This window comes from Macaca mulatta, chromosome 8 (assembly GCF_049350105.2).
Source record: "Macaca mulatta isolate MMU2019108-1 chromosome 8, T2T-MMU8v2.0, whole genome shotgun sequence".
Taxonomy (NCBI): domain Eukaryota; kingdom Metazoa; phylum Chordata; class Mammalia; order Primates; family Cercopithecidae; genus Macaca; species Macaca mulatta.
Genome location: NC_133413.1, coordinates 29,555,679 through 29,583,219, shown reverse-complemented (window position 1 = coordinate 29,583,219; position 27,541 = coordinate 29,555,679). Strand labels below are relative to the sequence as shown.

Here is a 27,541-nt window from a genome sequence, read left to right as displayed (position 1 = left end):
AAAAAGATGACAGTGCCGATGTTTCTTTGGGCTCAGGCAGCCAAATGTCAGAGTTGTGGGCTCTTTTGCTAAACCAAGGAAACCAGGTCACTTATACACTGAAATAAATAATGATCTGGGTTGCAAGCTGTTTTCCATGACAACTGACTAGTATACAAGATTTTGAGTTCATGGTTACATTTCACAAATGATAACACTGCACTTGTGAAGTTCAGATGTTTCTACGGCTCATCTCTGGAGGTAGTTTTATGGTTGCAAGATGGGGAACAGGATGGTTATGAGTAAGGCTTTACACCAGGGCCTTTGCTCTGGTGCATGCTTTTGGCCTCATTTTATATCTGCGTCGATCTCCCTGGAGTTGCTTTTCACTAGCAATGGTTAATTATGAAGCTTTCAGGCTCTGGCTTTAGGCAGGATTTTATTAGCCAGTAAGAGTAGAAAATCGGCTTGTAAAAATGTAGGACTTCATAAAAAGTATAGAACACTACAGATCCTTAAAGAAAAGGTGATGAGGTCTATAATATAATGCCTGCACAAGAAAATTAGAATAAGAGTTGAGAGAAGGAGAGCTGAGACACTATGCTTCTGTGCTTGAAAGAGGGTGACCAAAAATGGAAAGGCCCCAGAGGTGGAGGGGTGTATGTGTGTGTGCACACATGTGTAATGTGGAAGAGATTTTAAGCACATTTGTTAAAGAGGAAGTCTTTAAAGAGGGCAACATGGTTTCGAATTGAGGCTCTACCAATTGCTAAAGCCTGTGACTTTAGGCAAATTAACCTTTCTGTGCCTCAGTTTCCTCATTTGAAAAATGGAGTTTACAATCATAGTAACCTACATCATAGAGTTCTGAAGATTAAATGAGCTAATGCATGAAACAAGACCTGACATACAATAAATACTAAATACGTGTTTGCTATTATTGTTATTGTTTGATGTTGAAGAAAAATGACTATTAGAGGGGGTGAAAGTAAAGACTTAGGAGAGGAGGAGTGATTTGGTTAAGTTTCCTTAGCCCCCATCCCCTGCCTCCTCCTGAGATGGGAAGGAAGCTTAGGGATGCTGAAAGATTGGACTTTGAAGGGTAGAAGTACGTGCTCTATAAATGTGTTTTTTTTAATTGATGAAGGACAACTTTATTATCTACACTTAAAGGCTGATGAAAAACCATTACTTATCCTATTAAAGAAAATCTAATATTTCAGTTGAAAATATAGTAACTATACTCATGAAATATTAATTAAGTTGTCTAAAACACAACTTGAAAGCATCTAGCATGCATGATTAATTTCAGTACAGTGAATTCAAAATCAAGTATACATGTTACATACATCAAAGCTAGATTACAAATTATCATCATCATCACCTTCTTCATGTTTTCTTTTCATTGGCGGTAGTTTGTGATGACACCATATTAGTGTAATAAGAATGTCTCTGGACCATTCGTGGCGGATTAACCAGAACATTCTGAATTGCTGATGTTACAGGAATTAATGCTTCACAGGGCAATGTGAAGCAGACATCTGCACTGTAAACCTTTGCCTTGTGAGGGACATTTGAGTCTTTACACAAACATGGTTTCAAGTCCTTGCCACAAACATGGTTTGTGGGGGTGGTATGCCCAGTGTGTGAGCACCTGGTGGGCTAGTAACTGACCCAACATTTAACCTGGGTGAGACAGAAATAATGCAGGGTGTTCACAGGAGAATAAAAACTCCAAACAGAAGTTTCCCTTGAGTAGGGGCTATGGGCTGATGAACCCCTGAAAAACAGGGTGTGGACCAAGCTAGCTAAGACCAACTAGACGCAGTGCACTGGATTTGACCTAGGTTTCACCTAGGACCTCATTATATGCTCATTAACACACTAAATCACACCCACCAGTGCAGTGACAGTTCTGGGAACACCCATATGGTGTAAAAATGAGTGGCACCACAGTTCAAGAAATCTCCATCTTGTTCTAAGAATTTTCATCAATATTCCACCCCTTGGTTAAAGAAACCCCTATAGAGAGAAACCGCAAACCCCACTGTGTGATTCTCTTTAGTACACCCACAATCCCTGTTTTTAAGTGTGTACTTTTTCCCTTTGCAATAAATCTCCATACTTTCACCATTTTCCAACTCATCTTTGAATTCATTCTCAAGACGGTGTCAAGAGCGGGGTTCAGGGCCCACCGGCATTTGAGGACCTCCCCTGGCCCACTGATATCATGGGGACTGTTATTCTTCCCTCAGAAGTTGATGCCTTTTTCTCTAAAGACTTAAGCCTGTATGTATGAGACAGGAGTTTGACAGGACTGATTTCACAAGATAGAGGTCACAAAGACCCCTACTGATAAAACAGAAGCAGTAAAGAGGGCGGCACAAACCCACCAAAACCAAGAGGGCACCCCATGGGGAGCCACTCAGCGTTTCCTTTCCTGGTATACCAGGGTTGGAAAAACCACTCCAGGCAAATAACCTGGATAAAGATTGCAACGGAAATCCATTAGTGGATGACCTCTGGTCATCCTCACTTCTCATTGTAAGATAATTATAATGATTTAGCTGCCGAAAGACACTCCCCTGAGTGCCATGACAGTTTACAAATGCTATGGCAACCCGGGAAGTTATTGCCCTCTCTGGTCTAAAAGGAGGAGGAACCCTCAGTTCCAGAAAATCCCCAGGGCCTTCTTGTAAAACTCATGAATAATCCACCCTCTATTTAGCATATAATCAAGAAATAACCATAAAAATAGCCATCCTGCAACACTCCAGGCTGCTCTGCTTATGGAGTAGCCACCCTTTATTCCTTTACTTTCTTAATTAAATTTGCTCTCATTTTACTCTAAGCGCCTGCTCTCAATTCCTTCCTACTCCAAGTCAGGTAGCCTCTGTGGCTGTACCCTAGTTTTGGGGTTTTCCCTGCAACATATAGTTTGGAGCTGTTAAGCAATATCTATTGGGTGGCAATCTAGGGCTTGAATAGGGCTTGATCAATGGTGAAGGGGTTTGATTTCTTTGCCTTGCAATATCTAATAAAAATCTCTTGGGGTGGAGAGGTATAAAAGCTGGTCGGCGCACACTGCATTGCAATTGCACATCAGTAGCTTTCTTAGCATGGCTTGAGTAAATTTTTGCATCATCTAGAACTGTGGTCACATAGGGGAAGGCAAACTCCAACATGTGATTTGTACCTCTTGGCTCATATTCTTTGATCTCCTCGATCCTCAGGACCTGCGCCATCCTCGGTGGATGCCTCAGGGCACATCTTCCACGTGTCCTGGGGAGAAGCCTTCTCACCAGGCGGTGATCAGACTTGTGGGGCTTTGCCACCTACATTAATGGATTCCAGTCGCGATCTTGATGCAAGTTCTTTGCTTGGTGTGGTTTTTCCAACCCTTGGTGTACCTTAAAACAGAAATGAGCGGCCCCACAAGGGGTACCCCCTGCCTGGAGCACTGGGCCCCCTGGTCTGCCCCATGGCCCATCCCCTTCTGGGGAGCAGATGTTCCTAAATAATCGTTGAATAAAGAATATTGAACTGAATGTGGCAATTACATGAGTTAGCAACATTTCTAAATAACTTTTTTTTCTCGGCTAAAGATGATTGTTTCTTAAGCCACACATTTGTCCTGATAGTGTTTCAAGGCCTCATAAACCTAAAATAAAATTGACATCATAATCACGACACACTCAGCACGGATATGAGCGTTTGGAGAGCGCTTCAGCCTTCAGCACAGGCACGTGTGTTCTATTCACGGGTCCGTGCTCCTCGGAAGGGCTGATGGTTCCTGTAAATGTTTGTGTTCCCCGCGCCTTTCCTTCCTTCCCTTGTCTTTGGCGCCTGCGGTCATTGGGAGGCTTGGGAGAGGGAGTAGGAATGGCGAATCGGCGGGGCATGTCCTTCACGCCGCCCCGTAGCTCCGGCTGCTGGCGCTGGCGCTGGCGCAGCGCGCGGCGTTTTGAAAGCCGGGAGGGCTCCAATCGCAACGGCCACTGCCGCTGTCGGGCGTACGTGTTGGTGCTAGAGGCAGATACAGGGTCTCTCGCTGGGGGCTTCTCGGGACCAATTTTGAAGGGGTACTTGGCCACGACTTCTCTTCACCTCCGACCTTTCCTTCCCGGGGCTGAGACTCTGGTAAGGGGAAATTTTTTGCGAGCCCTGGCGGGGGCCGAGCCCAGAGCCGAGGCCTCTGCTGGGGCTTTCGTGACAGGGTAGGATCTGGTTATAGCCGAAGAAGGATTTTGGCAGCCAGCCCCTTGTGAGTCCCTGGATCGGGGTAGACAGTCTGACCTCCACTCCCGAACCCTGCTGAGCGTGTGAGATGCAGAGGAGCTGAGAGTCATGCGGTCCACACTTGCCCTTTGCTTTCCCTTGGACGTTCTACATCTACTTTCTCTTTTCTCCTTTACTTTTTCCTCTCATTCTTTTATTTTTCCGTTTTCTGCTGCCCGTCCGCGCCTTAGCTTTGTCAGTAGTATCCAGGTTTTTGTCAAGTCCCGGGGTCCCAGGCTTAGGTCCCAAAGGTCACTGACGTTTTGACCTGATAGATCTGTAGATTAGCTTGCTTGAGTGCTGCTCACCTTAATGCTGCTTCTTTTTTTTTTTTTTTTTTTTTTTTTTTGAGACGGAGTCTCGCTTTGTCGCCCAGGCTGGAGTGCAGTGGCCGGATCTCAGCTCACTGCAAGCTCCGCCGCCCGGGTTTACGCCATTCTCCTGCCTCAGCCTCCCGAGTAGCTGGGACTACAGGCGCCCGCCACCTCGCCCGGCTAGTTTTTTGTATTTTTTAGTAGAGACGGGGTTTCACCGTGTTAGCCAGGATGGTCTCGATCTCCTGACCTCGTGATCCGCCCGTCTCGGCTTCCCAAAGTGCTGGGGTTACAGGCTTGAGCCACCGCGCCCGGCCAATGCTGCTGCTTAAACAGTACTTGATTGTTAAAAATATCTTAAGTAATCCACAGAGTATGAGATTCTGCTCACGGTCATCCTACTGCCATTTCTAATATATCTTCATCTAAATATTCACTGTTTTTTTTAGCTGTCATCTTCATGAGAACCTTGTGATTTAGAATTAGTATGGTTATTTAACAATTAATGTTAAGAATGCATATACAATACATACATAATCTGAGGCAGAGTTTGGGCTACTGGCCAAAAGCCATCTGTCAGTAGTTAATGCCTAAACCTGAGTGTGCAGTCGGGAAAAAAGTGGCCCTCAGACAACTGTGAAATGGATAGGACATGGTATATTGAGGTGCAAATCGCTTGGAGTAGAAGGTGGGACTCAGTCCTAAGAGAATATAATGAAATGTTAAGACTTCTGTTTAAACCTAGTTGTTTTTAGAGATAGGTTTTCTTTTTTTAAAACATGCTGCTTCCGAATATCAAATCCTCCGTAGACTGAGCGGGAAAAGGCAGTGAGACTTATAAGGCTCATTATAAGATTTCCAGGACACTATGCGCCCGGGTTTTCTGCATCCTACTTTGTTGGCACCTCCTTGGTTGCTTTGTTTTTCCTTTCTCATGCTTGGATGCCCTAGGGCTCACCCCTCTTCTCTCTACGGTTTACTCCCTAGATGATCTTACCTAGTCTCTTGGCTTTAATAACGTCTGCGTGCTGCCATCCCACAAACTTAAATCTTCAGCTTGCATTCTAGACCCGTATCCACCCACCTATTTGACTCCTCTCCACAAAACTCTCCAACAGCTTTCTGTCTCTCAGTACAAGCTGAAATCTTGACTGTGACTACAGTTGAGTAGAAGCCAGAGTCCTGTGGCTACAATGCTCTACTTGACTTGCCACTTCCTACCCCCAGCCTCCCTGACTTTGTCTCTTTCTCCCCCTTGCTAGCTTGCCTCTTCGTGAAGATTTCTGCCTCAGGTCTTTGTATTTCTTGTCCTCTTTCTGGAAGACTTCCACTAGATATTTGCTTGGCCCTGCTCCCTCACTTCCTTCAAATGAGTTTCTCAAGGAGACCTTTCTTGACCACTTTAAACTCAAATATTAAGCCCCTTCCCAAGGCCTTCTGCTCCCTTCACTGATATATATTTCCCCTGAAATAGTGTACGTTTATCTTCATACTTGTTTGGGTCTCGTTTGCTGCTCTATTTCCAAAGTGTAGAACAGTGCACTGTTAGAGCACATAGTATGTGCTCAGTGTGTGCATATTGATTGAGTGAATGAAGAGTAGCTTCACACAGGTAGATAGAAATCTTAGAGAAAGCTGGGTACGGTGGCTCACGCCTATAATCCCAGCACTTTGGGAGGCTGAGGCAGGTGGATCACCTAAGGGTCAGGCGTTTGAGACCAGCCTGATCAACATGGTGAAACCCCGTCTCTACTAAATACAAAAAATTAGCTGGGCATGGTGGTACATGCCTGTAATCCCAGCTACTTGAGAGGCTAAAGCAGGAGAATTGCTTGAACCTGGGAGGCAGAGGTTGCAGTGAGCCGAGATTGCACCATTTCACTCCAGCCTGGGCAACAAGAGTGAAACTGTCTCCAAAAAAAAAAAAAAAAAAAAAAAGTCTTAGAAGATCTTTGAGGTGCCACATCACAGCGTCCTGTGGGGAAAGATAACACAGATGGAAGAAGGGGAGTCAGAATGACATGGGGAAATTATTTCCGAAGTAGAAATACCTCCTGCAACCACTCTGCTAAATAGTTTATCCTTCCCCAAAGTTCTGAAACTGGTTTTGAAGTAGAAATACCTCCTGCAACCACTCTGCTAAATAGTTTATCCTTCCCCAAAGTTCTGAAACTGGTTTTGAAGTAGAAATACCTCCTGCAACCACTCTGCTAAATAGTTTATCCTTCCCCAAAGTTCTGAAACTGGTTTCAGAAATTCTGCTGTCCTGCCTTCAAGTTAAATGCATCACTTCATAAAATTATTATATTCTTGACAAATACATGTAAAGGGGCTCTTCAGTGTTCTCAGTACAGGTAAATCTAAAGACAGTAGTGATTGTAGCTACATTTTAAACAAGATGAACAAACTTGTCATTAATAGACAGTTAAAGCTAGGCCTTTGAGATGATTTTCTTCCCCTTACTATGCAGTTTTTAAAGATGCTATTATTAAGGGCTCCATAAAAAATTTAAGCAAATCCCCCTTCTTCCCAACTTTTTATATAGATAAATGAGCTTATAGACATGTAGGAACAGTTTTGCTTTATAATAAATAAATCTAATAGGAAACCTGATTTTTTAAAAAGAAATATAATTTTTAAAATAAAAAAATTCTTAAATATGTTATAGAAGGAAGAAACACATTGAGTTGCTTTGTTTATATATGTGGTATGTACATTTTCTTTTCTTTCGTTCTTTTTTTTTTTTTGAGATGGAATCTCGCTCTGTTGCCCAGGCTGGAGTGCAGTGGCGTGATCTTGGCAAACTGCAACCTCCACCTTCCAGGTTCAAGCGATTCTCCTGCCTCAGCCTCCCAAGTAGCTGGGATGACAGGTACAGGCCACCATGCCCGGCTAATTTTTTTGTATTTTTAGTAGAGACGAGGTTTCGCCATGTTGGCTAGGCTGGTTTCGAACTCCTGACCTCAACTGATCCGCCTGCCTTGGCCTCCCAAAGTGCTGGGATTACAGGTGTGAGCCACCATACCCGGCCTCATTTTATTTTCACAGACAATTTTTATAACCATTTATTGAGATAATTGATGTATCATAAAAATGCATCTTTTGAAAGTGTAAAATTCAGTAGTTTCTAGTATACTCAGAGATTAATATATCAAACCATTATCTGGTTTTAGAACCTTTTCATCACCCCAGAAAGAATCCCCATACCCACTGGCAGTCATTCCACATTCTTTGTCTCCCCACCCCTAGCAACTATTCAGCTATTTTTGGTCTCCATGATTTGCCTGTTCTGGACATTTCCTAAAAATGGGATCATTGGATGGGCACGGTGGCTTATGCCTGTAATCCCAGCACTTTGGGAGGCCCAGGTGGGTGGATCACAAGGTCAGGAGTTCAAGACCAGCCTGGCCAATATGGTGAAACTCCATCTCTACCAAAAATATAAAAATTAGCCAGGCGTGGTGGTGGGTGCCGGTAGTCCCAGATACTCAGGAGGCTGAGGCAGGAGAATCGCTTGAACCTGGGAGGCAGAGGTTGCAGCGAGTCTAGATCACGCCACTGCACTACAGTCTGGGTGACAGAGCCAGACTTGGTCTCAAGAAAAAAAAAAATGGTATCATCATATATGTAGCCTTTATGTGTCTGGCTTCTTTAGTATAATGTTTTCAAGGTTCATTCTTGTATATATTGGCACTTTATTCCTTTTTATGACTGAATATTCCATTGTATAGCTATGTCACATATTTTGTTTATCCATTCATCATCTGATGGAGAGTTCTGTTGTTTCTGCCTTTTGACTGTTATGAAAAATGCTGCTTGCACAGTTTCCTTAAAGGATATAAGAGACCTGTTAACAACTACTCCTGGGAAGTGTGAGAGGGAGACATACTGATTACCTTGTTGTACTAGGTGATTTTTTTTTTTTTTTAGCTAAGTGCATATATTACTTTATAATTAAAAATACCCAATCACTAATATTATGACAGGGGTAACTAATTATACTTTTTGGTTTTAGTTTCCTCATTTTAAGTAAAATTGGACGAAATGTTTGTTGAGGTCTTTTTTAGTTCTCAAATTTTGTTTGTGATAAAATGAGTGATAATGTTATAGGCATTTTTTTTTGTTTGTGTTTTTTTTTTTTTGGTGAGACAGAGTTTCACTCTTATTGCCCAGGCTGGAATGCAATGGCACGAACTTGGCTCACCGCAACCCCTACCTCCCGGGTTCAAGCGATTCTCTCCTGCCTCAGCCTCCCGAGCAGCTGGGATTACAGGCATGCGCCACCACGCTTGGCTGATTTTGTATTTTTAGTAGAGACAGGGTTTCTCCATATTGGTCAGGCTGATCTCGAACTCCCAACCTCAGATGATCCACTCACCTCAGCCTCCCAAAGTGCCGGGATTACAGGCATGAGCCACTGTGCCCAGCTATAGGCATTTTTCTTCATGAATGAGAGTTGTATTCTTTGTATCTGCTGTGTAACTTACAATTTGTTTTCATCATAGGACTGAGAGTGGTTGTCACAATGGAAGGGATCAGTAATTTCAAGACACCATGCAAATTATCAGAAAAAAAGAAATCTGGTAAGATAGCAGATGTAAGACTTTTTTTTTTTTTTTACTATTACTATTGTTGTTTCTCTTAGAAATGTCCTAGTAATATTTAGTTTGATTCTTTATTATCGGTCACTTAGAAACTTTAGCGTAAATCCCCTTTATGATGTTAATATTAACAAATAAGACATTTTATAGGTCAGGGTTTGATCATATCTGGACTAATTTTATTGACAATCTAACAGGTTTGGAGGCTCTCCCTGCTCAATAATCAACTTAGCTTGACCCATTAAAGAACTGCTTTACCTTTCTCCCTCTCATCCATACATCGCTCTTATGAGGGAAAGATATTTTCCAAGGCAACTCAATGGACAAAGGACAATCTTTTCAACAAACACCTGGATATCCATGTGCAAAAAATAAGCCTTGACCCTTAACTCCCATTATATAAAAAATAGCTAAAGTTAAATTTCTAGAAAATAACATGAGAAAATATTCTGTTGTCCATTTCTAGTGACAGATTTTTCATATTGACCTTGTATCCTGCAACCATCCTAAACTCACTTATTCCATTAGCTTTTTAATAGATTGCTTAGGATATTGTATATGGTTGGTCATTTGTGGATAAATAAAGACAGTTTTACTTTGTTCCCCAGTCTGTATGGCTTTGTTTCTTTTACTTTTTTTTAATTGCACTGCCTTCAGTATGTTTTTGAATAGAAACGTTAGTGGATAATACTTGCCTTGTTCCCAGTGTATTATGTTAGATGTAGGTTTTTCACAAATGCCCTTTATTAGTTTGAGGAAGTTTTCTTCTATTTCTAGTTATTATCGTGAGTGGGTATTGAACTTTGTAGAGCGCTTTTTCTGAATCTATTACATTTCCTTTTAAAATCTCTTAATGTGGTAAATTATGTTAATTTTCAAGTGTTAAACTGACCATTCCTTGTGTAAAGCCAGTTTGGTTACGATATATTTTATGTATTGCTTGATTTGCTCATATTGTCTATATTCATGAGGGATATTGGACTGCAGTTGTCTTTTTGGGATATCTGTCTAGTTTTAGTATTAGGTTATTCTGTATTCATAAAGTAAGGTGAGAAATGTTTCTATTTTTTTAATAGAAATATCTTTTTGTTTAACTTTATGTGGAATTGTTATTATTCCTCCTTAAACTGGTGGAATTCACTAGTAAAGCTATCTGGGCCTGGAGTTTTCTTAGTAGGAAGATTTTAACTGTGATTTCACAGTTAATAGATATAGGGCTATTCAAGTGATCTCTTATTTTCTTTGTGAATTTTGTTAGTGTTTTTCAAGGAATTTGTCCATCACTTCTAAACTGTCAAATGTACTGGTGTAAATTTATTCTTGATATACTCTTATTAACCTTCTAGTGTCCTTTTTTATATCTGGTACTAGTATTTTATATTTTCTTAAATTTTTTTCCTTAATTAGTATGACTTGAGGTTTATATATCTTGGTGAATGTTGCATGCACTTGAAAAGGGCATTTTTTTCTACTCTTGTTGGGCACGGTGTTCTACAAATGTCAATAGGTCAAGCTGATTGACCTGTCTGTGTTATTTTCTTCAGGTCTTCTGTATCCTTACTGATATTCTGTGTACTTTTTATATTAATTACGAGAGAAGAGAGTTGAAGTTTCCAACTACAATGTGGATTTGTCTGCTTCCCCCACCCTCAATTTCTATCAGTTGTTGCTTCATGTATTTTGAAGGTTTGTGCTTTGTTATTAGGTACATACACATTTAGGATGGTTATTTCTTTTCTTTCTTTTTTTTTTTTTTTCCGAGTTACCTTTTGTCGCCCATAGTGGAGTGCAACAGTGCGATCTCGGCTCACTGCAACCTCTGCCTCCTGGGCTCAAGCGATTCTGGTGCCTTGGCCTCTGAAGTAGCTGGGATTACAGGCATGCACCACCATGGCTGGCTAATTTTTGTATTTTCAGTAGAGACAGGTTTTCGCCATGTTGGGCAGGCTGGTCTCAAACTCCTGGTCCCAACTGATCCACCCGCCTTGGCCTCCCTTTCAAGTGCATGCAACGTTCACCAAGATACATAAACCATAAGTCAGATCCCAAAGTGTTGGGATTACCTTGTCTGGCCTAGGATGGTTATTTCTTTTTGATGAATTTATACCTTAACTATTATGAAATACCCTTCTTAATCCTCAGTGGTACTCTTTGTTCTGAAGTCCACTTTATGTGGTAGTAATGGAGCCACTCCAGATTTATTTTGTGTTCTAATGATGTTTTTCAACCCTTTACTCTTGCCCTATTTGTGTCTTTATATTTAAATTGAGTTTATTATAAATGGCATGTCTTGAGTTGTTTTTATCCATTCTGACAACTTTAATTTCCTTTAATTTGACTGTTTTGCCATTAGCTACATGTGGCTATTTAAATTTGGATACATATTAATTAGAATTAAATAAAATTACAAATTGAGTTCCTCAGTTGTATTAGCCACATTTTAAGTGCTCAGTAGCAACTGACTACCTTACTGGACAGCAGAGATGTAGACATTTCCACATAGCAGCATGATGTATTGGACAGCTGTTTAGACCATTTATACTCAATGTAATTGTCTATTGTTGGATGTAAATCTGCTGTTTTGCTGTTGTTCCATAGCTCATTGATGATTTTTTAAAATCTTTTTCTCTCTTTGCTTCATTTTTTGATAGTTTTTGTTGTTCTGTCTTAAGATTTAGTTATTCTTTCTTCTGCTCTAAGATGATATAATTCTTATCCATTGTATTTTTCATTCCTAAGCTTCTATTTTGTCTTTTTCTTCCTTGTTATGCTCAGACTTTCCTTTATATCATTGAGCATATTTTTAATATTTGTCTTAAGGTTCTTATCTACTAATTTTGCCATCCCTGTCATTTTTTTTTTTTTTTCTTGAGATAGAATCTTGCTCTGTTGCCCAGGCTGAAGTACAATGGTGCAGTCTCAGCTCACTGCAACCTCCACTTCCTGGGTTCAAGTGATTCTCCTGCCTCAGCCTCCCGAGTAGCTGGGATTACAGGCATGTGCTACCACGCCTAGCTACTTTTTGTATTTTTAGTAGAGACAGAGTTTTACCATGTTGACCAGGCTGGTCTTGAACTCCTGGCCTCAAGTGATCCGCCTGCCTTGGCCTCCCAAATTGCTGGGATTACAGGTGTGAGCCACCATGCTTGGCCTCCTGTTATCTTACGGTATGTTTCTATTGATTTTTTTTTTTTTTGAGGCGGAATCTTACCCTGTGGCCCAGGCTGGAGTGCAATGGCACGATCTCGGCTCACTGCAACCTCTGCCTCCCGGGTTCACGCCATTCTCCTGCCTCAGCCTCCTGAGTAGCTGGGACTACATGTGCCCGCCACCACTCCTGGCTAATTTTTTGCATCTTTAGTAGAGACGGGGTTTCACCATGTTGGCCAGGCTAGTCTCAAACTCCTGACCTGGTGATCTGCCTGCCTCGGCCTCCCAAAGTGCTGGGATTACAGGCGTGAGCCACCATGCTGGGCCTCTATTGATTTCTTTTTCTCCTTGTATGGGTCATATTTTCTTGCTGCTTTCACGCCTGGTACTTTTTGATTGGGTGGTAGATATTCTGCATTGTCTAATACTGGATTTTGTTATTTCTTTAAAGAGGGTTTGATTTAGTTATGGTCTGAGGTTAAGTTACCTGCACATTAGCTCGTTTCTTTTGAGACTGGCTTTTAAGCTTTGTTATGAATGTTTATCTGGGGCTAAAATCTAGCTGTACTATCTAGTTGTGACCCTTTAGAGGACTTTACTATGTGTTACACGGTTACCATCTTCTGGCTCATGGTGACATGAAGTGTTCCCAGACCTGTATGATCTCTGGTAATTGTTGAGCCAATTGCTTTCCTCTGGTGCTTTCCCAGCTTTGGGGCATCTACACATTGTTATGTGCGGATAAGTACTTGGCCAAACACTCAAAGGGAGACTGTTCAGATCTTTGAAGTGCTCTCTTTGGAGCTCTCTTTAGTTCTCTGCTCCACAAATTCTAGCCACCTAGTCCTTCTTGACCTCTGATCTCTCTCTCAATGTGACAGGACTGCTGGATTATGTAACCTCTGTCCTGCAGTCTGGAAACTGCCTTCAAGCAGTAAGTTAGGGCAGTGATAGGGCTCACCTCATTTGTTTCTCTTCTCTCGGGGATCACAGCGCTGCTCTGCCTGTTGTCACGTGTCTGAAAAACAATTATATTTTGTCTAGTTTTCTAGTTCATGGCGAGATGGTAACTCTAGGAACAGTTAATTGTCGGGGGTAGTTAATTATTTTTCATGAGTAGAAGCAGAACTCCATCTTTTCATCTTTTTTTTTTTTTTTTTTTGAGACTGTGTCTTGCTCTGTCACCCAGGCTGGAATATAGTGGCATGAACACGGCTCACTGTACCCTTAACCTCCTGCGCGCAAGCGTTTCTCCCAAGTAGCTGAGACCACAGGTGTATGCCATCATGCCTGGCTAATTTAAAAAAAAATTTGTTTTTGTAGAGATGGAGTCTCTTTATGTTGCCCAAGCTGGTCTCCAACTACTGGACTCAAGTGATCCTCCTACCCTGGACTCCAAAAGTGTTGAGATTATAGGCATGAGCCACCACATCCAATCCCTTTATCTTTTAACAATGTTTTAAAAATGTGAAAACAGTTCGTAGCTTGTAGACCATACAAAAACAGGGCATTTCTCAACCTCTGCTTCAGAGTTATTGTAGGATGAAACTCTAAAAGTAGACTTGGTCAAAGGGTACCCATTTAAAATTGGGATATATGTTGTCAAATTGCTCTCCAAAAAGACTGTGCCAATTAATACTCTTGGCAGTAGTATATTGAGAATGTTAAGAGGTTTTGTTATTTTATTTTTTATTAATTTTATTTTTTATTTCTCTGACATTTAGTATTAAATTCAACTCCAACTATAAATATCCCTGCCTCTCCATTTATGCAGAAGCTTGGCTTTGGTACTGGGGTAAATGTTTACCTTATGAAAAGGTAAGTATAAGATTTCAGATTAACCTTTTTACATGTAACTATAATTCTACTGTACTTGGAGACAAAAAAGTAGTATGAAAATTCCAGTATTTAGATTCAGTGTCTGTTCCTGATCCTGGCTGACGGCTGTATTCCAGTCCCTAGACCCTTTCATAACTTTGCCAGTAGCTCTGCCTCTGCTTTTCTCCTAGCTTCCTCCTGATGCGTTATTAAAGGGGAAGTCATTTACTTTTTAATTTTTCATTGGCTTCCATAAGAAGAGGAAGTGGCAGGGGAAAGGGTACCTTTGTGGTAAACCAGATTCTTCATGACAAAACCTCAAAGAGGAAGCCAGTGTTGGGTGATGTCAGTAACTGCTGTCTCTTCTGCAGCGTTGCCCTCCTAAGATATTCTCTTCTAAAAGAAGTAAAAGGTTTATAGCATTGTTATTAAGAAGGGTAAATACATGATTTTAAAGTACGAATATTGAGTTAAAAGAAAAATGAAATAATTGAACAAGTGTGGTGCCAATATAGCTGTCAATAAAGTGTTTTTTTAAATTACTTTTTTATTATTCATATTTTTTTTGAAACAGAGTCTCTGTTGCCCAGGCTGGAGTGCAGTGGCACGACCTCCCAGGTTCAAGCGATTCTCCTGCCTCAGCCTCCTGAATAGCTGGGATTACAGGTGTGCACTATCACACCTAGCTAATTTTTGTATTTTTAGTAGAGATGGGGTTTTGCCATGTTGGACAGGCTGGTCTCGAACACCTGGCCTCAAGCGATCTGCCCACCTTGGCCTCCCAAAATGCTGGGATTACAGGTGTGAGCCACCATGCCCAGCCCAAAATTACTTCTTTTAATCATTACACTGTACCTAGTTTCATGTTTATTAAGTGGCAAAAAACTAAGTTAATATATATTCCTTACTTAATGCATTCTTGGAATCAGTCTGACTAGTCCAACCCTCCGTATCTTAGCTTCATCCAGGTTTACATTGTTTCCAGATAGAAATGCTTTCTTTAGTAAGAGGCTAATTAAGACTAATTTAGTAATTATATACAATGGGTATTCCTGAAGCATTTTTGCAGTTTAAACACTTTTTTTGTATGTGTGGTATTAATTTGTTTTCTAATTTGTTTTTTAGTGTTAACTCCTATTTTGAAAGAAATAAATTCTCATAGATTTATGGCTAGTTTCATTTTTTTCCCCTTTTTAAAAAAACGTTTAAAATGTAAAGTGTTTTTAACAAAGTTACACTGTATGTGGTTTAGTCAAAAAGCTTCAAATAGCTGATCTTGAAGAACAGCAGTGCCTGCCTGACCCTACCACTCCTCATGATTCAGCCCTGTCAACCTGGGATGTCTTTTATCCATAACCTGCAAATTTCCTGCACTTCTCTGCTGAATTAGATCCTGTGTTTTTCTCTATCTTGTGTCTTACTGTTTCTTGATTTACATCCTGTTTTCATTTAGGACATCTTGTAGCTCCCCATGAATTAGTGCACAGAAGATATACTTTTTGAGAATTTGCATTTCCAAAAATTTTTTCATTTTACTCATACTCGAATGGCCCTTTTTGGTTTTCTGGGTTACAATTTTCATTTGAAAACAATTTCCCTCCAGAATTTTGAGAATGTCAGTCACTGACAGTTTTTTTTTTAGCTTACATTGTTGTTGTTGACAATTATGAAGCCTTTTTGACTGCTGATTCTTCATATGTAATCCGTTTTATGTTATCTGTCCCTCCCACTGTCCTGGATCCTGGTATGATCTTCTGTATGTTGCTAGCATTTTGAAATTTCACAATGACATTAGTGATATGGGGCTCTTGGAATCTGAATAGTTCCTGTTCTTCAATTTTTGAGACATTATTTTAAAAATTACTTTGTTGATGATTTTCACCCTGTTTTTCTCTGTTCTCCATCTGGAATCCTATCATTTGAATTTTGAACTTACTGATTTCTTCATCTACCTCTTGGTTTTCTTATTTGCTATATTCTCGGTTTTCTGAGATTTCCCCAGCTTTATCTTTCAACACTTCTACTGAGTTTTTATCTTGTTTTAAATTAATTGTCCTTTTTAGAAAAAAAGCATGTTTAGTCTTTTGGAGTGCTAGAAATGTTCAGTATCTAGGTGTTGATAACACAGGTATATGCACATGTAAAAATTCACTGAGCACTTAGTATGCATATGGTGATTAATTATTACCCTGCTTCTGTATTACAGGTTCTCAACTGACAGTAAACCTCAGGCTGAAGACTTGTTTTATACCTTCCAAAGCTAGTTTATCATCTTTAGAAGCTGGGGATGGGGGATGGGCAGCTAGTGCAGAATTAAGGAGGGTATCTAGGAGTCCACCGGTTTTTTACCATTATTATTTAGAGACAGGGTCTCATTTTGTTGCCCAGGCTGGAGTACAGTGGTGCCATTATAGCTCACTGCAGCCTCAAACTCCTTGGTTTGAGCAATCCTCCTTCCTCAGCCTCCCAAGTAGCTGGACTACAGGTGTGGGCCGCCACATGTGGCTTTTAAAAGTTTTTTGTAGAGAAGGGGTCTCACTGTATTGCCTATGCTGGTCTCAAACTCGTGGCCTCAAGTCATCCTCCTGACTTGGCCTCCCAAAGTGTTGTGATTACAGTTGTGTGCTACCCCTTCCAGCCCTACTTGCTTTTTAAATAACTTGCAAGCAGTTAATTGGGGCTAAGCCAGTTATTTTCATCTGCTTTCCAGCTTCTGAAATTTTGTTGCTGTTGTCTTCTCTGCTGTTATTTCCATTCTTGCTGGCTAGTATGTCTTAAAATATCCATTTGCTATTATTTTAGTGGGTTTGGAAAGGATAAAAACAATGTGTATGTTTAAGCTACAGTTTTAACCCAGAAGTCTATATTTTTTTGTTAAGTTTGCATTCCTTGGTTAAATCCAACATAGTTTTGATGTAGTAGTATTTTTAAATAAACTGATGGATTCAGTTTGCTAATATTAAAGTTTGTTTCAATTTTTTTTTTTTTTTTTTTTTTTTTGAGACGGAGTCTGGCTCTGTCACCCAGGCTGGAGTGCAGTGGCGCGATCTCGGCTCACTGCAAGGAGTCTGGCTCTGTCACCCAGGCTGGAGTGCAGTGGCGCGATCTCGGCTCACTGCAAGCTCCGCCTCCCGGGTTTACGCCATTCTCCTGCCTCAGCCTCCCGAGTAGCTGGGACTACAGGCGCCCGCCACCTCGCCCGGCTAGTTTTTGTATTTTTTAGTAGAGACGGGGTTTCACCGTGTTAGCCAGGATGGTCTCGATCTCCTGACCTTGTGATCCGCCTGCCTCGGCCTCCCAAAGTGCTGGGATTACAGGCTTGAGCCACCGCGCCCGGCCTGTTTCAATTTTTATATCTAAGTGAGGTTGGCTTGTGGTTTTCCTTTTTCTACTGTCCCTTTTTATTTTTTGAAATTGAAGTTATATGAGACTCATAGTCCCTTTTCTGTTCCCTGTGGAAACAGTTTGTATAAGACTGAATGGTAAATTCTTTGAAAGCTTAGTAAACTCACCTGTAAAATCATCTATACTTTGTATTTCTAGTAGGAACATTTAAACTGGTGATTAAATTTATTCATCAGTTTTCTTAGATTTCTCTAAGTCTTTGTCCATTTTGTCTTAAATGATTGCATAAAGCTTTTATTATTTACTTATATACTTTCTTGTATCTGTAGTTTTGTTTCCATTTTTATTTGTGATATTGTCTTTATTTTTTCTTGTGTAATCTCATCAGAAATTTGCCTTTTTTTCTATTAGTCTTTTTAATGAACCAGCTTTTTGCATGGTCGAGTATTCAGATTTCATAAATCTATTCTTATTCTATAGATTAGAATATGTTATGGAAAAGGTGAAGATTGACTTGTTTACTAAATTCTAAACTTTCAAGAGCTAAACTTTCAACCCTTAAAACTTGAAAAATATATTTTTCATAATAAAATGATATGTAGATGCTCATCATTATCCTCAAATGCTGCTGTTATCTAAAACTGGAGATTTAAGAATAGTTTAGATCAACTTACGGATGATAGATGTGCATGAATTAAGAAATCTTGTGATCCTTTTAGTATAGGTTTTTTGATTAAACAAAAAAGGTTCTGCAGTCATAGAGCTATGCCTGTGAGAGAGTGCAAAGCTAAATAGATCTTTGGTTCAATCTCTTGTTTTGTGTTCTTACCATTAAACTTTCTGTCTTAAACTTCTGAGGCTCTTTCACTAGGTTTTGTGCTGTTATGCTGCATATACTTAAGTATTTTGTGATTTGCTGTACTCATAAATATCTACCACCTCAGGTAAATCTTTCCCTGACTTTATTTTACCTGTTTATTGAGGCCTTAAAACATTTATACCTTAGATATTTCTAAAATGGCTGAATCTTCCTAGAAAATAGAAAGTTTAAATTTTTCTCATTTGTATGTTCATTATCTCCTTAAGCACATATCTTTGAATATGTGGTAAAAGGTATAAGGTGAATTGGTCAGTGTGTAGTGAAGCAAGAACAGCATGCTGTTCTTTGGATGATGATATATGGGCAAAATGTTCTTGATTATCTCTTCTTTAAATTCCCTAATTTTTTTTCTTTAGCCTCCTACAACTCATCTCTGATACATATAATATTTAATAAGTAGTAGTCCGACATGCTCAAATGGAAAAATTGGAAAGTAACAATTTTCAGGTTTAAAGTTTGTAACATTCCATCTTTACCCTTCAAGTTCTTTTTATCCTCTCCCTTCCACTGTATAGATAGTAAGACTTGTCTATTAGATCTTATCTCCCAATTGAAATGGAAATGTAGCAGAGGTGTTCATAGTCCAAAACATCTTAAATACTGTTTTTTAAAACAAATTTCTTTCAAGTTTTTTCCCAAAAATTTGGAAGTCATTTTAAAAAGTATTGTGGTTGTATTGTTTTCTATCCTTTTTAAATGAATTTTTTTCTTAGATCTCCAAGAGGTTTGTCTCATTCTCCTTGGGCTGTAAAAAAGATTAATCCTATATGTAATGATCATTATCGAAGTGTGTATCAAAAGAGACTAATGGATGAAGCTAAGATTTTGAAAAGCCTTCATCATCCAAACATTGTTGGTAAGTTTAAATTTGGTAGTAGTGTCTGGTATATTATTTTGTTTATTCAGAAAAAGGTTATATGCTCTCTTAACTGGTCTCACTAATAGAAATGAAGAGGAAGGGGCTGGACGTTTAATGGGAATCAAATTAATGTGATTGGTCTAAAATAAAAATTTGCATATAATATTTTTTGATGCCTAAGTATATATTTAAACTTCATGGGAATAGATAAAATTGTGTTGCTAGTTCTATGAAGATTTTAGGAATATAAAATGATCGTCATTTAGATAATTTAAATCCATTTAGGTAATTTCTTGGATTTTTTCATTTTTAATACAAGTAGGGCTGGCGAAACCATTATATTTAGGGAAGCAAAGGAAAGTAAAAGTATTTTAATTTGTGGTACTACTGGCAAACACTGAAGGCGTTTTAAATGAGATCTACTGAATTAGTCTTGTATATAGTAGCTGTTTAATTGTATATTTGTGTTAGTCCAGATCCATGTTTTCAATCACATTACTATAAAGAACTTAAATATTATTGTTCTCTATATTAGTGAAGAAATGTCATGTTTTCTTTAAGGTTATCGTGCTTTTACTGAAGCCAGTGATGGCAGTCTGTGTCTTGCTATGGAATATGGAGGTGAAAAGTCTCTAAATGACTTAATAGAAGAACGATATAAAGCCAGCCGAGATCCTTTTCCAGCAGCCATAATTTTAAAAGTTGCTTTGAATATGGCAAGAGGGTTAAAGGTAACTATGCCATTATATTTTAAATGACTTGTTTTTGTTCATATTTTAAATGAACAAATAATCACTTTGCAGGACATCTTTGAATGTGGATGGATATTGTTACTTGTCAGTTCCAAAAAGGGGTCAGTACAAAATGGAGGCTTACATTTCTGCTTCCGAATTACATTCATGTGTAGCTTAATATGTTCTGAGAAATGTGTCATTTGGCAGTTTCATCACTGTGTGTGTGGACATCATAGAATATACTTACATATACCTAGATGGTAGAGCCAGTTACACACCTGAGCTATGTGGTATATATAACCCAGTTCTCCTAGGCAGCAAACCTGTATAGAATGATGCTCTACTGAATACTGTAGGCAACTGTAACACAGTGGTAAGTACTGTGTGACTAAACATATCAAAACATAGAAAAGGTAAAATCAAAATAAGATATTGTAATCTTGTGGGACCACTGTTGTATATGTTGTCCATCATCAACCAAAACATCCTTATATGTACATGTGGCCCTAGTCATTCATTGTCCCACATGGTCTCAACAATTTATGTATGCTTCACTGAAGATTCCAAAATTATTTCTAAAAATTACTAGACTAGCCTCAAAATTGTGATATCTTTTGAAATCTGTAGTTGTATCTTCTGATACAACTTACCAAGTTAACTAATTAATAAGTAAACTTATAAGTATATATACATACTTATAGTTAACTTGGCTGGGCGTGGTGGCTCACGCCTGTAATCCCAGCACTTTGGGAGGCCAAGTCGGGCAGATCACGAGGGCAGGAATTCGAGACCAGCCTGGCCAACACAGTGAAACCCCATCTGTACTAAAAATACAAAAACGAGCCGGGCATGGTGGCGGGCGCCTGTAATCCTAGCTACTCTGGAGTCTGAGGTAGGAGAATCACTTGAACTTGGGAGGCAGATGTTGCAGTGAGCCGAGATCACGTCACTGCACTCCAGCCTGGGCAACAAGAGCAAGACTCTGTCGTCTTGGGAAAAAAGTTAACTTATAATTATTTATTTTATAAGTATAAAAGGTTAGTGGGAGGATCTATTTCTAAAGAAACTTTTAGACTTCTGGTCAGTACGGCAGACTGAGATAACACGGTATGTTCCCTTCTCTTGTTTCAAATAATCTGAAATGCTGGGCCAGGCACAGTGGGTCACACCTGTAATCCCAGCCCTTTGGGAGACTGAGGCGGGTGGATTACTTTTAGCCAGGAGTTCGAGACAGACCAGCCTGGTCAACATGGTGAAACCTTGTCTTTAATAAAATACAAAAATTAGCCGGGCTTGGTGGCACCCACCTGTAGTCCCAGCTACTTGAGAGGCTGAGGCAGGAAAATCGCTTGAACCTGGGAGGCGGAGGTTGCAGTGAGCCAAGATCGTGCCACTGCACTCCAGCCTGGGCAACAGAGTGAGACTCCATCTCAAAAAAAAAAAAAAAAAAAAAAAGGTTGAAATGCTGGACAAATGTAAGCCTAGAGTTTAGGAAGGGAGCTCAAGTAGTTATATTTGGAGGTTATCACATTTTTTTATTAGTTTGTGTTTCTGCTCATATGTGTTAAATATTTTACTATTTTAGTATCTGCACCAAGAAAAGAAATTGCTTCATGGAGACATAAAGTCTTCAAATGTTGTAATTAAAGGAGATTTTGAAACAATTAAAATCTGTGATGTAGGAGTCTCTCTACCACTGGATGAAAATATGACTGGTAAGTTGTACTCAAGTTTTAAAATTTTGTTTTTAATACAGTGTTTACATTTTTAAATATGTAAGTCCACATGGATCAAAAATCAAAAACTATTTTTAAAAAGTATATGGTAAAAAGTCCCCTTTTTTCTCTCTCCCAGTCAGCCTGCAGTCTTCTCCCTTGCCACATGTACAGTATAAATTACTGTATTAGTAGTTGTAGTAGTAGTAGTATATATTTTAACTAGAGTTATCTTTGGGAAAGATTTGTAACTGGATTGGGATCTTTAAGCAGGAAAGTATCTGGGAATAGAAAGTAAAATTTAGTAAGGTTGTGTAAAGCGGTTTATTTAGCATCAATAAAGTGACAAGATTTAGGAAACTGGTAGAAGAAACTGGAATGAAGCAGAAAAGAGGCATGCTAATGAAGGCTGGTCTTTGGCTCTTTGCCCTTTCTTCTCTATTATATATACTACTGATCACTGGCTTCGCAGGGAATTTAAGATATGTTCTTGGTGAGAAACAAGAGCCAGCCAGCCTCAAGAGAAAGCCTCTGCTTGCAACATATTATTTAGTAAACAATACTTAAATGTGTCTCTTTATATGAACAGAAGTTAAACAAATGGTTAATAAATGCTGTTTAGAACATATAACTACTTTGATATCAGAGCATAACTCTGATATCAAAACCTGACACATTGTGGGACATCCCATTGATCCTGATGTGATTATTATGAACTGCATGCTGGTATCAAAATATCTCAACACATAAACATATACATCTGCTATGTACCCAGAAACATAAACTGACATTAAAAAAAAATTCATAGTCCAAAATCCTTCACAAACATAGATATCAAAATCCTTAACAAAATATTAGTAAATTCAGTCTAATACTACATAAAGACACTACATCTTGACCAACTAGGACTTATTCCAGGAAGGAAAAGTTGTAACATTCAAGAATGAATGTCCTCACTGTGCTATATGTTAGGTCATCAGAACTTACTCATCCTGCCTAATGGAAGCTCGTGCCCTTTGTTAATAATACTGTATACTTGAGATTTGCTGAGAGTAGATCTTGAATATTCTTACACACAAAAAGGAAAATGGTAACTATATGAGGTGATAGATATGTTAATTAGCTTGATCGTGGCCGTCAGGTCACAGTGTTTACATATATCAAATATCAAGTTGTATACCTTAAACATATAATTTTTGTTAATTATACCTCAAAGCTGGGAGGGGGGAGTCAATATAATTCACCATATTAACAGATTTTTTTATTATACTTTAAGTTCTAGGGTACATGTGCACAATGTGCAGGTTACATAAGTATACGTGTACCATGTTGGTTTGCTACACCCATTAACTTGTCATTTACATTAGGTATTTCTCCTAATGCTATCCCTCCCCCTGCCCCCCACCCCATGACAGGCCCTAGGGTGTGATGTTGCCTGCCCTGTGTCCAAGTGTTCTCATTGTTCAGTTCCCACCTATGAATGAGAACTTGCAGTGTTTGGTTTTCTGTCCTTCTGATAGTTTGCTGAGAATGATGGTTTCCAGCTGCATCCATGTCCCTGCAAAGGACATGAACTCATCCTTTTTTATGGCTGTATAGTATTCCATGGTGTATATGTGCCACATTTTCTTAATCCAGTCTATCATTGATGGACATTTGGGTTAGTTCCAAGTCTTTGCTATTGTGAATAGTGCCACAATAAACAGCATGATTTATAATCCTTTGGGTATATACCCAGTAATGGGATTGCTGGGTCAAATGGTATTTCTAGTTCTAGATCCTTGAGGTATCGCCACACTGTCTTACACAATGGTTGAACTAGTTTACACTCCCACCAACAGTGTAAAAACGTTCCTATTTCTCCACATCCTCTCCAGCATCTGTTGTTTCTTGACTTTTTAATGATTGCCGTTCTAACTGGTGTGAGATGGTGTCTCATTGTCGTTTTGATTTGCATTTCTCTTATGGCCAGTGATGAGCATTTTTTCATGTGTCTGTTGGCTGCATACATGTCTTTTGAGAAGTGTCTGTTCATATCCTTTGCCTTTTTGATGGTTTTTTTTCTTGTAAATTTGTTTCTTTGTAGATTCTGGATATTAGCCCTTTGTCAGATGCATAGATTGCAAAAACATTCTCCCATTCTGTAGGCTGCCTGTTCACTTTGATGGTAGTTTCTTTTTTTTTTTTTTGAGACGGAGTCTCACTCTGTAGCCCAGGCTGGAGTGCAGTGGCCGGATCTCAGCTCACTGCAAGCTCCGCCTCCCGGGTTCACGCCATTCTCCGGCCTCAGCCTCCCGAGTAGCTGGGACTACAGGCGCTGCCACCTCGCCCGGCTATTTTTTGTATTTCTTAGTAGAGACGGGGTTTCACTGTGTTAGCCAGGATGGTCTCGATCTCCTGACCTCGTGATCCGCCCATCTCGGCCTCCCAAAGTGCTGGGATTACAGGCTTGAGCCACCGCGCCCGGCCGATGGTAGTTTCTTTTGCTGTACAGAAGCTCTTTAATTAGATCCCATTTGCCTATTTTGGCTTTTGTTGCCATTGCTTTTGGTGTTTTAGTCATGAAGTCCTTGCCCATGCCTGTCCTCAATGGTATTGCCTAGGTTTTCTTCTAGGGTTTTTATGGTTTTAGGTCTAACATTTAAGTCTTTAATCAAATATGAAAACTACATATCGTCTCAATAGATGCAGAAAAAGTGTTTGCAAAACTCAACATCCATTTTTGATTTAAAAAAAGATTAACCTCTCAGCTAACTAGAAATAGAAGGGATCTTAGCTTGAGAAAGGCTGTCTACAAGAAAAACCTGCAGGTGTCATACTGAAGTAGGGAACAAGGCCAGGATGCCTGCTCTTGCCAGTGTTATTTAACAGTCCTATAGCCCTAGCCACTAAAATAAGGCAAGAAAATGGAGAAGGCAAAATTGGAAAGGAAACAAAACTGTCCTTGTTTCCAGTTGATATGTTGTTTAGGTAGAAAATCTCAAGGAATCTATAAAACAGCTATAGTGAAGTTAGTGATTACATTTCTGTGTATTAGCAATAATAATTGAAAATGGAATTGTTTAAAATCTATTTACAAGTACCAAAACCCAAAATATTTCAGAATAAATCTAACCAAAAAAGTCTAAGTGGCCGGGCGCGGTGGCTCAAGCCTGTAATCCCAGCACTTTGGGAGGCCGAGACGGGAGGATCACGAGGTCAGGAGATCGAGACCATCCTGGCTGACACGGTGAAACCCCGTCTCTACTTTAAAAAAAATACAAAAAAAAACTAGCCGGGCGAGGTGGCGGCGCCTGTAGTCCCAGCTACTCGGGAGGCTGAGGCAGGAGAATGGCGTGAACCCGGGAGGCGGAGCTTGCAGTGAGCTGAGATCCGGCCACTGCACTCCAGCCTGGGCGGCAGAGCGAGACTCCGTCTCAAAAAAAAAAAAAAAAAAAAGTCTAAGTCTTCTGTAATGAATATTATAAAGTATCACTGAGAAAATTCAGTAAGATATAACTAAGTGGAGAAATATATGACTGTGGTTTGGAAGACTCAATACTATTAAGATATTAATGCTTACCAAATTGATCTAGAGAGTCAGTCCAATCCTAATGAGAATTCTAGCTGGCTTTTTCATTGAAATTGACAAGTTGACTAAAATTTAAATGGAAATGTGAGTGGACCTATTTTTCTTGGGCTTTAAAAAAGAGCCAGTGTGTGATTTCTCCCCTTCCCTTTTCCATTGACATAGCAATCATGGAAGCATAGAAATGGTACTTCTCTCAGCCTAATATTGTTCACAAACTGAAGAAATTCAGGTCTAGAAGTGATCTGCTCAAGGTCACGCAGCTTGCACATGTCTTTGAACCAACCCAAGCAAGGCAGTCTGGCTCCAGAGTCTGTAATCTCAACATCCACATTCTATATTCCTACTAATTTCTAAGAGAATTGCTGTTTCTCTACATACCTGCCAACTGACCAGCTTCTTGAATATTTACCAACCTGAAAGGTAGAAAGTAATCCTTATTGAGGTTGAGTGTATTTTCACATTTACTGGTTATACTGATTAACCTGTGAACTACTGGTTCAAATCATTTGCCCATTTTCCTTTGAGTTGCTCGCCTTTTTGTGATTTGTAGTGCCTGCCTTCATAACCATCTTGCTTGTTTCAGTGACTGACCCTGAGGCTTGTTACATTGGCACAGAGCCATGGAAACCCAAAGAAGCTTTGGAGGAGAATGGTGTTATTACTGACAAGGCAGACATATTTGCCTTTGGCCTTACTCTGTGGGAAATGATGACTTTATCGATTCCACACGTTAATCTTTCAAATGATGATGATGATGATGAAGGTATGAATACAATTTCTAACATAAATCCCAGTCTCTTCATTCACACTAAAGATTGGTTTATATAATTTTTATCTTTCTGTTAAAACTTAAAATAGCAAGTTATAAGATCTTTAGTTGTGTAATTTCTAAGATATGTATTAGTACTGATGACTGATTTGGTACCACCAAGGTTTAATCTCACAAAAATGAGACATAGATTGAGAATAGGGGGAAAAATTGAGGCTATCCAGAGAAGCAAAAAATTGCCTTAAAAACTCTCCTTACCTGAGAAAATGACTGGAAAGCTATCATAGGAAGGGTGGTAGTAGGGGTCGATAACCTATAAATCCAAGACTAAAGCCAATCTACTTGATAGCAAGACAATTGAAGACATTTCCATTCTGTCTATGGCAGAATGGAAAGCATACTGGACCATAAATTCTTGTTTCAGGAGAAGGGTGAACTATTAAACTTTTCCATGACATAAAGTGATTTTGTTTATTGTTTCAATCTCTAACTCCTTCAAGATAAAACTTTTGATGAAAGTGATTTTGATGATGAAGCATACTATGCAGCCCTGGGAACTAGGCCACCTATTAATATGGACGAACTCAATGAATCATACCAGAAAGTAATTGAACTCTTTTCTCTATGCACTAATGAAGACCCTAAAGATCGTCCTTCTGCTGCCCACATTGTTGGAGCTCTGGAAACAGATGTCTAGTGATCACCTCAGCTGAAGTGTGGCTTGCGTAAATAACTTATTCCAAAACATTTATATAGTTACTATCAGTAGTTGTTAGATTCTCTAAAATTGGCATATTTGAGGACCATAGTTTCTTGTTAACATGTGGATAACTATTTCCAATATGAAATATGCTTATGTTGGCTATAAGCACTTGGAATTGTACTGGGTTTTCTATAAAGTATTAGAAACTAGCTACATAAGTACTTTGATACTGCTCATGGTAACTTAAAACACTAGCAGTAAAACGCTGTAAACTGTGTCTAACATTAATTTAACGACCATTACTTTTATTAATGATCTTGCTTATTCTCTATTTTAATGGATCTACTGAAATTAGCACTTTGTACAGTACAAAATAAAGTCTACATTTGTTTAAAACACTGACCCTTTTGCTGATGTGTTTATCAAATGATAACTGGAAGCTGAGGAGAACATGCCTCAAAAAGAATAGCTCCTTGGATACTTCAGACTCTGGTTACAGCTTATCTTGAGCTCTTGGATCTCCTCAGATCTTTTTTGCTTTAATTTATTAAATATATTTTCCATACTGAGTTTAAAATTTATTAATTTGTACCTTAAGCATTTCCCAGCTGTATAAAAGCAATAAAACTCAAATAGAATGATACAGAATAAAGGACACTTTGGGTACCATAAGGTGTCTCAACATTATTTTATACTTGATTTGAGTGTTGTCATTAAACTTGTTGAGTGAATAATGTGAGTAGGTTTCTTTCCTTCTCTTGGCCTTATTTTGCTAATCTGTAAAGTGTTTTGGATCAGTAGTTTCTGTAAGCCACAGTCCCCTGG

General features: G+C 39.2%; 1 protein-coding gene and 1 pseudogene across 3 annotated transcripts; one reads left to right on the top strand and one right to left on the bottom strand.

Moving 5' to 3' along the window:
- Positions 1 to 1,340: 1,340 nt before the first annotated feature.
- LOC144330574 (transcription initiation factor TFIID subunit 9-like) lies at positions 1,341 to 3,224 on the bottom strand (annotated as a pseudogene).
- Positions 3,225 to 3,924: 700 nt separating this feature from the next.
- Positions 3,925 to 27,112, top strand: PBK (PDZ binding kinase). Of its 3 annotated transcripts, none has more exons than XM_001109768.5 (8): positions 3,925 to 4,061; positions 9,077 to 9,154; positions 14,047 to 14,140; positions 19,079 to 19,221; positions 19,786 to 19,955; positions 21,544 to 21,673; positions 25,828 to 26,007; positions 26,514 to 27,112. In XM_001109768.5, exons 2-8 carry the CDS (start codon positions 9,097 to 9,099, stop codon positions 26,708 to 26,710), a joined length of 972 nt encoding a protein of 323 aa, XP_001109768.2. In that variant the 5' UTR covers positions 3,925 to 4,061; positions 9,077 to 9,096; the 3' UTR covers positions 26,711 to 27,112. The 3 variants fall into 3 exon arrangements, with proteins under 3 accessions (XP_001109768.2, XP_002805336.2, XP_077799468.1); XM_002805290.4 differs by having other exon boundaries at positions 3,925 to 4,119; XM_077943342.1 differs by lacking the exon at positions 3,925 to 4,061 and adding an exon at positions 7,395 to 7,443.
- Positions 27,113 to 27,541: the final 429 nt, after the last annotated feature.

Coding starts and splice junctions, on each gene's coding strand:
- PBK (XM_077943342.1), top strand. Junction 19,956..21,543: donor ATATGGCAAGAGGGTTAAAG/GTAACTATGCCA, acceptor TTACTATTTTAG/TATCTGCACCAAGAAAAGAA. Junction 21,674..25,827: donor ACTGGATGAAAATATGACTG/GTAAGTTGTACT, acceptor TGCTTGTTTCAG/TGACTGACCCTGAGGCTTGT.